Source organism: Panthera onca, chromosome A3 (genome assembly GCF_046562875.1).
Source record: "Panthera onca isolate mPanOnc1 chromosome A3, mPanOnc1 haplotype 2, whole genome shotgun sequence".
NCBI classification, from domain to species: Eukaryota; Metazoa; Chordata; class Mammalia; order Carnivora; family Felidae; genus Panthera; species Panthera onca.
The window spans coordinates 19,634,021-19,646,096 of record NC_138341.1 but is presented as its reverse complement, the minus strand read 5'-3'; the positions used below and the strand labels follow the sequence as shown (position 1 = coordinate 19,646,096).

Here is a 12,076-nt window from a genome sequence, read left to right as displayed (position 1 = left end):
AGAAAACGCTTCAAAGGAAATTGAATAGCAAAGCAAGCCAGACGAGACAGTCTTGTCCACCGCCTCACACTTCTCTCCCATTTCACTTACATCGGAGCTTCCCAAACTTAGCTATACATCAGAGTTCCCTGGTGAGCTCCTTTAAAATACCGACTTCTGGGTTCTATTTTCAGAGTTGGATTCAACAGGTCGGGTTGGGAGGAGGGGGCAGGAAAGGTATGCTCAAAAATCTCCAAAGTTGTGAACTGATTTTATAGAAAGAAGAAAAACATCTACTTGCTTAGAACGCCACACTAAAACTGTAGCCCTCCGAAGTTCCAACGAGAACTTTTGAGGGCATCCTGTGATTTTTTCAACCATTGATACTAATCTTTTAATATATGCTCAGCGGGTAGGACAAAACACAGCCTGAATCCAAATCTGGTTTATGGCTGGAGGAAAACAAATGAAAAGGGAAAAATAACTATGCACGTTCATTCTCTAAAGCAAGGAATTACCTACCTGGCTCTGGGACTCCAGTTTAATTTCCTCAGGAGCAGGTTTGGTCATTGGGGTTGGGTTTGTGTTACAAGGATCCATCTGTTCTTTCTTTTCCACTTTCACCTTCACATCATCCAGGCTCAGGTTTGGAGTTGATCTTATATCTTTCTCATCTTTATCTAAAAGATATCGTAGGAGCTGATGGTCTTTTGATTCTTTTTTCTTTGAAGCATCCAGTTCTAGTTTTACGCTCGAGTTCCCTTGTACCTGTCCAGTCACTGACACAGAAGTAGACGCACTGTCCTTTTTATCAGGCTCGACAGATAAAGTGGTGATATCCGAGGGGCTGCCCTCCTGTAAGAGCCTGTGCAGAATCTTGTGCCGCTCTGTCAGTGAGCTATGAGAGGAGGGGCAAGAGCCACTCGAAGAGTTACCAGAGGCCGAGCCGGAAGTGCCTGAGCAAGACAGTACCTCTTTGCAACTTGTGTCTATATCGGCATGCCGTAACTGCTGCTCTGCTGTTGTTGTCAGAAGCTGCACTAGTTTGTGACTGGTTTGGGAGTATTTATTGTCTCCATCTGAGAGTCTGTCATTGTTATGCAGAAGCCCGGAATCCAGAGGTTTGCCATCACTAGAGCTGTTGTCGGACTGAATCATTTCATTTAAAATGGATGCAATCTCTTTGTTATCTTTGGACTCAGCTTTTGTGGGCTGTATATTTAATCTGCTAGGTGAATTCTGAGAGCTCATCTGCCTGAGGACTGGAGAACTGGCAGAGAAGCCAACGGAGTTATTGGGTCCTTCGTTCATACTCTGTAAAGATGTTACTGGGATGTTTGAATAAGATCGGTTACTATTATTACAGGTAGTACCTGTCATGCCAACGGGAGAGCTTAATGTTGGAATATTAGGAGGAAACGAATTGTTTGGCATCCTGGGCCTTGTTGCCAATCCAGAACTAACTTGTCTCCTTGGAGACATGAACTGTGCAAGAGATATTCCTGTACCTTCCATAGGAGAATTATTGAGGTTTAAGGAGGGGTTAGTGCTCTGGGAACTGGCCTGTCCCTGGTTTAAGGCAACACTGGCTACAATCTGATTTCCAGGTGAGCATCCAAAACTCCCTTGGCTGTTGCTAGAGTTACTATGACTGCTGCTATGGAGGTCTGAGCTCTGTTGGCGGTTTACTCTGGGGGATACCATGTTGTTGCTGGATGGTGGCAATGTGGATGAACGAGCCACACCATGAGCCGGAGAGATACTAGAATTGACGGACGGGTTTACTCGGGAAATTGACATTCCAGAATTAGTGTCATCTTGAGGAGAAAGACCACTGTGTTCCCTAGGAGGAGAAAAGACATTATTCAAACATCTCCACTGGTTTCCATTAAAATATTTTTATGATGCATATTATAAACCAAGACCATTAACCTCATTAATACTGCAAGCCATCAAGAAAAGAGCTTCTGTATCACCTTAAACTAAAGAGAAACAGTGGACTATTAGTACTATTGTGAAATATTAGCACCACTTAATGGGAAATGGTGCTCAAGATTCCATAAATTTGATAACGGTTTCAATTATAGGAAAAAGAAATCTTTCTTGGCCTTGGAAAAAATCCAATATAGGTACTTTTAAACTTTTCAAAATGTAATATAAATACTTAACATTACAATAATATTTTTGGTTGAGAAACTTCCCACACCTCTGTTTATAAAGCCTTTATTCATGACTCCCTTGTTACAGCTTTTAAGTATTTCAACTCCAAAGAGGAAGACTGGGTAAGGAAAATACTGTGTCACTGATGTAAAAATTAAAAAGGGTGATATGCAGACATAGCAGATGTTTTGAAAGAGAAATCACAATATGAAAAAAAGAACTGTGCTAATTCCACTCACAAGAATAAATTAAACTAAAATTAGAAAAAAACAGAATACTGAATTCAGATTTTCATCGAGCTCTTTACTCAAATCCATAATTATGACAACAGATTTGTGACTGGTATTACCATGTTCCAATAAGCAAATATATCAGATGAGGAAAAGATGAAGTGAGGGGAAATGTCTTTGTTTTTGTTTAATGCTACATTTTAAATAGTTACAAATGTAGGGTTTTGAATAATTCATAGGATAAAAGAATGGTTCCATGAATTTACCATATATACCAATGTAAAATGTATTTAGAGAGGGGAACAAATTAGAGGCAATGACACTCGAAAATCTCAAGTTGATAGTTTAATGACTTGTAGTTTCAGAAACTGTCAACTTGAACTCAGGAGCCATCCAGTCTGCACTAACGAAAATATAACACTTTTAAAAATAAAAATAACAATAGTAACAAACTCTGAAAGCTTTTATAAGACCAAAGTTCACACGTGGAATGTTGGATATTTTTAGCCACTTTTTTGTTTTTACCCCCAAAACACATATTTTCAGCCTAACCTTCCCTGTGTCCCTTTTTAAACAAAACAAGACAAAACAAAAAACAAAAACAAAAACAACAAAAAGTAAGGCTACTGTTATGCGACAAAACTATAAAACCCAGTATGGATATACTGATTATATACTCATCACGCTAGTTTTAATTTAGAATTTTTGTTTTCTAGCCATTAAAGAGTATAAAAAATTTCTTCTCTAAGAAGAGATATGTGAACTGACTTATATCATATGAAGCTCTCCAAATAAGTAGTACCTGTCGATGATATGAATTCCCATGATGAAAGGTTGCATGTCTGGACTTTGAGGGTAGCAAAGCTTACACTTGGTGTGGGCGCTAAGCATTGTCCCATCATTCAATATGAATCTATAGGATGGGCTGGACGCAGTGCCACGGGTCATCACTGTTTCAAACGAAAGAAAAACCTAGTTAAAATTCTGACACTTGCACTTTGGGTGGAGGAGAGTTACCATGCCTTCCTTCTACCTTGAACCTCATTTTAAATGCCCTCCCAACCGCTGCCTGCTCAGTCAAAATAAAGAATACCTCAGACAAAGCAGAGATCTGAGCGGGGGAAAAAGATTCTGGTTGAAATAGACCACTTAATGACAAGTTTTCATTTAGTACTACTTGAACGAGTGCCTCTTCACAGAAGTTAAAATTATGAAGAAACTTCAAACCAGGCAAAAAAAGTCAACCTTAATTTTTCTCCATAATGGGACAGCTCTTCAAATTGATTAACTGACCATTAAAAATACCAGGAAGTAACCTTCTCTCCTTTCCCTTTCAGTATTACCTCAAACAAGTTTTTTTCTTTTTTTCCTTCCCTTTACTGGCTGATTATTCAATGACAGCTTTACTGAGATGTAATTCATATACCATGAAATTCACCCTCTCTATGTTTTTATTAGTATGCAGAGTCACTTAACTGAAATTCAAATGTAATTTTTCACTCAGGAATGTAAATCACTGACAAATTACTGTATTCACATATATGTATTGTTTTTGATGTTTGAATTTAGTGTAGTAAGCAAATTAAGATAAAGCCAATGGTTACTAATATAAAAAACAAAAACTAGGTTAAGGCAGTCAAATTACTATATAAACATGATCTGCTTTTGTCTTAAAGCTTTATTAATAGCAGACAAATTCTAGCCATATTGGTAAGTATTTATTAAATATGTAAAGGCTATACCAGACTACTAAGTAAGAAAATGTCATAGGTATTTTAGCAATATAATAAAATTCTATTTTAAGAAAGATTTAGTAGGTAGATTCAGCTATACCAAGGTTAAAAACCATATTCACTGAAAAACAAGAATTACTACCACAAATGACTATTACAATTTAGCCTGCAATAAATGTTAGTCCTATTCTTCAAAGACATTTCAGAAAGCCCTTCCATTACATTTTAAAGACATGTTAAAAAGACTTAAAATGACCAATCACTAAATATTTTTTGAAGCTACATATTACTTTAAGTAAAGAGAAGACATACTCTCTTTTATTGCTTTGGGTATACTTTACATACTGAAAGCGGGCATAATCTGTTGTAAATCTATACCATACACAAATCAAACTAAGTACCAAAATTAGGATACAAACTTAATTGAAAGGATTAAGATTTATGTCCAACCAACCACATTCCTTACCCATTTGGCAATTTCAGCCAAATCACTGGTATATTTACCAAATATAACATTCAGAGAAATTTAGTACTTAATGAAATAACATCTAATGAAAGACAGTCTTAAAGGAAATGAGTAATTTTTGTATAAGGATACAAATAAATGTTTGGTGTACCTAAATCCCAAACTGTTAAATCTTTACCAATATGTTTTGGAAAATATATCTACAACAAAAAGTAGCATTTTTAAATAAATTTTTAACTTGGGATAATGATAAAGCCATAGCTATGTAAAGGGCCAAGCAAGATATATTTCATGTTATTTTGCTTATGCCATTTGGTCTATTTCTTCATCATTGTTTATTGACCTTAGGATCTCCCCATTCTGCTGGAAAACACTGGCTCTTCACTATTGAGCTGAACTGTCCGATATGGTATCCACCAGCCACATGTGGCTATTTAAATTTAAAATTAAATAAAATTTTAAATTCAGCTCCTCAGTCACACTAGCCACATTTCAACTACTTAATAACTACATGGGGCTAGTGTCTCCCATACTGGACAATACGGCTATGTACAATCTGACTACCACTTACATTTCCAATCTTATTTTTCATTGCTTCCTAAACATTTCTTCTATATCTCTTTATTTTTTATTAATATATTTATTTATTTTTCAATTACATCCAAGTTAGTTAGCATATAGTGCAACAATAATTTCAGGAATAGAATCCAGTGACTCATCCCTTACATATATCACCCAGTGCTCATCCCAGCAAGGGTCCTCCTTAATGCCCCTTGCCCATTAAGCCCATCCCCCTACCCACAGCCCCTCCAGCAACCCTCAGTTTGTTCTCTATATTTAAGAGTCTCTTATGTTTTGTCCCCCTTCCGGCTTTTATATTATTTTTGCTTCCCTTCCCTTATGTTCATCTGTTTTCTATCTTACATTCCATATGAGTGAAGTCACTTTTGTATCTCTTTAAATAAGAGGCAGATGGGGCGCCTGGGTGGCGCAGTCGGTTAAGCGTCCGACTTCAGCCAGGTCACGATCTCGCGGTCCGTGAGTTCGAGCCCCGCGTCAGGCTCTGGGCTGATGGCTCGGAGCCTGGAGCCTGTTTCCGATTCTGTGTCTCCCTCTCTCTCTGCCCCTCCCCCGTTCATGCTCTGTCTCTCTCTGTCCCAAAAATAAATAAAAAACGTTGAAAAAAAAAATAAAAAATAAATAAATAAATAAGAGGCAGATAACTTCAGACATTTATTTTTCTTCATCAGCTAAAATAAACATAAGGGCTAGTTCTGTGTCCCATTCTTGTTTTCCACTCTCCTTGAATTATGCACAATGCTTTGCATATAAAATCACCCAGTAAGTACTTGCTGATTGACCCTCAACTTGAATCTCATCTAAACAGACTAATAATGACTTGTGATCAACTACTATAACTTTTCTTTAAAGGATAGATTTTAAATCTTAGCTGATAAGATAAATGCTTATATCTCAGTTTATGTTCTTGCTCTTACATGACTCTGGACTTAATTTTTATAATGAAAATTAATGGAGAGAAATTTCTTGATTTGTTGGTAAGCTGTATAAAGTGAGAAAGAACTAGAAACTCAGACCAGCATGGGAACACTAAGATCTTTAATGTGGATTACAGAAACATGATTGGTCCTTTGGTAACTAGGCTGCCTTAACTTGTAGGATTATATCTATCTAAACTAGTAAAAATTCCAAAATTGGGGAACCCTTCTTAACTTTATTCAAGGAAATCACTACACTTAAAAATTTCAAGTTAGATTATTTATTTTGGATGGTAGTGTGTGGAAAAAAGACAGCACACATAATTCACACAGTCGCTCTTTGAAAAGAAACAAAGGTAATATTAAATAGAGTAAAGCTTTAATTATTAGAACTTAACTAAGACTATCCAGTTAACTAAAATTCTTCTGGTGCTCAACTGTTCAGACAGAAAGGTAAACAGGACAGTAATATGGTTCAATGAAAAGAATAAGAGCCTAGAAGTCAGATTTAGACTTGAACTCTGACTTCGTCATTTACAAGTTTAGGATTTCATAATGCAAATTAACCTTCGCCCATTATCACTAAAACGGAGCCAGTAATGTTGTGAGATAATATCTCATATGGAGCCTAGTACATAGCAGGTACTGAATGAATATTTCCTGAATAAACATCAAAGAAAAAACAAACACAAAGTATATGCGTCCTGAGTCATACACATTCAACCAATCCTTAGATACCATTCACACCAATAGCTTCAATCCTATATAACGATCATTCATATTTTGAATTAAGACATGATTTTACAGCTTTACAGAGCTGGCTGGATAAACATTTGCTCTGCACACCAAATTTTCACTTTAAATGGGTTTCAAGGTTTACGACTGGACAAAACTATTTGGAATGTCATTTTGATCATAGCTCCTGGCCTTGTTTTCCAGTCTAGGTTTGCCAGGTATATAGCTAGCTACTATTGTAATTCCTGACTACTGTGTCCATTTCTACAATTTTTAGAACACTTAGTGTGAAGGGATACCATTGATGTGGCATTATTGACACCCCCGAAATTCTTCTAGGAACCTTTAAAATAACAACTGTCTTCATCCCCCCTCCAGAATAGGCCTCAACAGAGCTATGAAGCAAAGGAAGCCATTCCCTCTGGCCATCGGAGCTGTAAAACTAGAGCTATTTGGGTTTGTGACTCCACCAATCTAGTGCCGAGATCACCTCAAGGAGCATGCGCTACTGACAGTAACTGTATGGCTGGTATAAAATGTGTGGCAGAGCACTACAGGTCAATGCTGGGAGAGATTTCTTTTTCCTTTTGGTATTTCCCTAGATATGTGCAGAAGAATGCAATTTAAAAAACTGTTATTAAGGTAAAGAAAAAAATTACCCCTCGATGCTCTAAGATATTCAATCACCAATGAGCAAACCCTATTCAGTATATCAAAATTTCTAAAAAAGAAAAATAAATTCATATTTTAAATACTTTCAACAAGCCTGACAAAAAAAGATTTTCAGTTAACTCTGTGATAAGGACCATGGAATTAACCACATTACACAAGTCTCAGAGAACATTCTGGTTAATCATTCATATGGGTGCTTATGTTTTTCAGCAATGCTTCCAAACTTCTTGATACTATAAACTCCTTCCACTTGTCTCATGATTTTTTAAATTAAAATAACTTTATTTTGTGATTATAACATTAATAGAGAAATGAACAAAGAGCAAGATAAAGTCATTTGTAATCCCATCACTCAGAGATAACCACTGTTCACATTTTGTAAGCCTTCTAGAATTGGATAAACAAACATACAGAAGTGAGGTCCTACTATATATGCTGTGCTTTCACAGCCTATTTTTCAATATAACAATATATCATGGACATCTTCAAAGCCAAGAAATGATGATCCATTACATCACTGATAATAAATAAGCAGTTCTTTAATAAAACTTTCCTAGGTTATCTAGACCAACACTCCCCATGAATGCTACTCTCCCTAAATGCTGATAGATGTGCTACAGGAAGAAGTATTCTGAGAAAAAATAAGTCTGGATAACAAAGTTAAACAGGTAGCTTTAAGGTGGAACCTCCCAGAAACTTAAATACCTTAATTATGTCTTATGAATCCCCAAGAGTGGGGGACTGAAACATTCCCCAAACTGAATTCAGCACGAAACATAATTTCTTAGTTATAGCTATTAATGTCTTGTGGAATGTAGGTTTACGTTTTCCAAACTTCTCTGTAAGAAAACATCTTAGACTATACACCCTGATTCAGTAGTGTGGGTGGAGTCCAGAAATCTGGTTTAACAACTTTCCTCAATGAATCTTATCAAGGACCTCTGGGATGCATTTAACCCAAACCTTTCTTGAAAGGAATGGTTCTCAATTGAACCAAATCTGGAAAACCTTTTCAAACCATAAACACCTACAAGGACCTAGTTTTAAAAGTACCTCAGGTGATTGTGATCCCCATTTCTCCCCAATCTCAGTGGAGAACCACTGCGTAATCTAGTTCATGCTGAATGCTCCCACATATTCTTTGACTGAAATGTGTGTGTGTGTTTACAAATTTGATTCTAGAAAATAAAATGGTAAACCCCCTTTAAAAACAGTCCATGAGCAGGTGGGTGCCTGGGTGGCTCAAGTCAGTTGAGCGTCTGACTTTGGCTCAGGTCATGATCTGATGGTTCATGGGTTCGAGCCCTGCACTGGGCTCTGGGTTGACAGCTCGGAGCCCAGAGTCTGCTTTGGATTCTGTGTCTCCATCTCTGTCTGCCTCTCCCCTGTTTGTGCTCTGTCTCTCTCTGTCTCTCAAAAATGAATAAATGTTAAAAAATTTTTTTTTAAAGTCCATGCACTATCTCTGTCAAAAGCAGCTGAAAAACTACGCTAAGAACTAATTTAAAGTTTAATGCATATTATCATTTTCTACCAGCCACTACCTTCAAAGAGTAAGTTAATGGGCAGAAAAAAACACATGGAAGGCAAATTTTTCTTGCCTAAATATCAATCACTATGGAATTGTATAAACTTTTAACTTTTTAAAAGTGTCACACAAAATCAAGTTTCACACAGTGGCATAATTTCACTCTTTCACACTGTCCTTAGGTAAATAGGGAGCAAATGCAAATATACACCTCTTCCGACTCTGGACAGACCTCAAACTTGATGTACTTAAATAAGCACGGCCTTGGGAGCTTAAGATACCTGGGCCCTCACAGATTTTCATTCAGTGGGTCAACATCTTTAACAGATGATCCCCATGTGAGGGTTTCACGGATCGTTTTCTTACCAGGTTATATAATCTGAATACAAACTATCAGAAGAAGATGTGTTCAATCCATGAACACTGGCAAATTGTCCAGAATCTCCAAAACACTATATAATCAGAGTCATGTGAACTCTGGACAACAGTGCTGAGAAAAATACAAGTTATCTCTGTTGAGAAATGTTTTCTTCCCAAAAGAAGTGGAAGAAAAGGACATGAAGAAATGACTAATGGGGAAAAGGTGCTGAATTATATTTCTTTACATTTTACTCTAAATTGTTTTACTTCATATGTGAATGACAGTTACTTGTTACACTTTAATCAATCTGCTTTATAGAGGATTCTTAATGGTTTAGAAACACATAAACTGTGGTTCAGTTACATCTACAGGGAACCTAGTCATTTAGACAATGAGATAATAATCTGGACCTGCTTTGCCTTGGTAGAAGTATATATAAATTATAGGCAAATAAAATTAAATCTTTCAATTAAAGTCTTGGAAGTCACAACTTAAAAGTTAAGGCAAAAACTTAAGAGTATCATATACTTCAGCATTTTAGGCAGTGAATAGAGATAGTGCTCCGAGACTCAAACTTATGCAAAACTCAAGTGCCATTCTTGGTAGAGAGAGTCACAAAGTTTGCAACCAGTAAATGGCATCATAGTTGCTTACTTCAATGGTTTCCAAACCTGACTGCACTTCAGAATTGCCTGGGGACTTGAAAAAAATATAGATTCTTGGGGCGCCTGGGTGGCTCAGTCGGGTAAGCATCCGACTCTTGGTTTCGGCTCAGCTCACGGTCTCATGGTTTGTGAGTTCGAGCCCCATATCGGGCTTCATGCTGACAGTGCAGAGCCTGCTTGGGATTCTTTCTCTCCTGCTCTCTCTGTCCCTCCCCCACTCACTCGCTCTGTTTCTCTCTCAAAAATAAATAAATAAACTTAAAAACATTTAAAAAAAAAATACAGACTCTTGGTTTTATCCACTGAAATACCATCTTTGGGGAAGGTATCAGTCTAGTAAAAGTCCCGCTGGAGAACTATTAGTCTCCAGGAAGTTGTCCCAACAGTAACCAGACTAGTGAGATTCATACAGATGGGTTCCTGAAAAAAACAAAAAAAATCAAGCTGCTTCCTCTCCATGTATCATCTGGAAGCAGCTGACCTATAATGTAATGAATGGCAAATCATCTATAAAGTTAGGAAACCTATTATGGGGAAATATTAAAATTAAGAAGGGTGATAGAATAATGAAAATATTTTTACACTGCTTTTTAGGAAGAGCCATACGAAGAGTCTCTTTGCAAAGAAACTATTAGAGAATAGAGAATAAATTATACTGGGAACACAGTATTAGGCTACCATAATTCTGTGATATTTTAAAAGTGTATCAAAACCCTCACCTCTGAAATTCTATGGACTTTCTCAAATAATTTTCCCTATGTTTCCTGTAATACTGTTAAGTTCCTTAAGGGCAAGGAATATACTTGTTTAATCTCCCATAGTACTATGACACAGCATCTATACAATTATTAATTTCATATGACATATTTTAACTTGAAACTTCAACAGGAGGCAGGTGATACAGGAACCGTAACAGTAATGAAGTCAACATGTATAATACGGATTTCTATATTAATTAGAAGCCCTTTCACATGTCTCTTCTGCTGGGAATGATCTTCAAAAGCCAGATGAAATGATCACTTTCTCTCTGCAGCCATCCCTGATTCTCCAAGTCAGAATTAATTTTTTTCTTCTTTGGTTATACCTCTAGACATAAGGCCATGTCACACTGATCTTTAAAGTTGTCATATGTTGCCCTAATATATTTTGAGCTCCTTGAGGGCAAAACCCTGCTTATTAGTCATCACTGTATCCCTGCCATCTGAAATAGTGTTCTATGTATGTGAAGAACTTGATACATGTCTGCTCAATGAATGAATGAATGAATGAGTGAGTGACCACCACATGATATCCTCTTCTTTAAAATGTGCATCCCAAATTCAGGATCCACTCATGAATTACTTTGCTTACCCATTTCTTCCTTTCCTAAAACTGATTATTGCAAAAACTGTAATTTGGAGAAAATACTTATCAAGCCATAAGTTCTATATAAATTACTTGATATGAATAAAAAGCAAGGTTAATGAAAGTAATTAAGAGAGAAAAAACTTTACCTTCTTGAAACAGTTGTCTGGCATAAGATGGTTCTCTGCCCTGAGGTTGGAAAAAAGCATAAATGCACTTCCTCACTAAATCTTCCCAGCCAGTTCTGCCAGCAGCTCTCAGGGAACTGGTATCAATAGAGATGATTTTGCCTACATGAAGAATCAAAGTTTACACTTGTGATAGCTTCTTGATATAAGTCATCCATATTTCAAAATTAACAACTACATCTAAGAAATGCGCTGCCGCTCCTAAATGCTTAATGGACAAAAACATTAATAAACTATTAATTTTTGCTACATATGATAATGGAGTATATCACTTACATGACAATAAAAAATTGTTTTGGCCTTGAGGGTGTTGTATATTAGTACATCATATTCTAAAATTCCATTCCAGTCAAGCATTAAAGTCAAACTACAAAGGCCTGAAGGTGCAGAGGCTAATACAGGTCCAACTCCTCATACTTGCTCTTTGGATCCTACTCTAATATATCCTAACGACTGGAACACTTATTGGGGAAGGAGAGGCAGAGATGAAATATATTATTTTGGTTTAAATTAATTTCC

At 36.6% G+C, this 12,076-nt stretch overlaps 1 protein-coding gene across 10 annotated transcripts in view; it reads right to left on the bottom strand.

Annotated features, from left to right (window-relative positions):
- NCOA1 (nuclear receptor coactivator 1) overlaps positions 1 to 12,076 on the bottom strand; it is a 239,996-nt gene that overhangs the window by 48,356 nt on the left and 179,564 nt on the right. For all 10 annotated transcript variants that reach the window (XM_081795178.1, XM_081795179.1, XM_078444907.2 and 7 more), the window contains 3 exons: positions 11,519 to 11,659; positions 3,172 to 3,319; positions 502 to 1,822 (listed from right to left, as the gene is read on the bottom strand). In XM_081795178.1, coding sequence (XP_081651304.1) covers positions 502 to 1,822; positions 3,172 to 3,319; positions 11,519 to 11,659 — 1,610 coding nt within the window. The remainder of the gene's footprint in view (positions 1 to 501; positions 1,823 to 3,171; positions 3,320 to 11,518; positions 11,660 to 12,076) is intronic.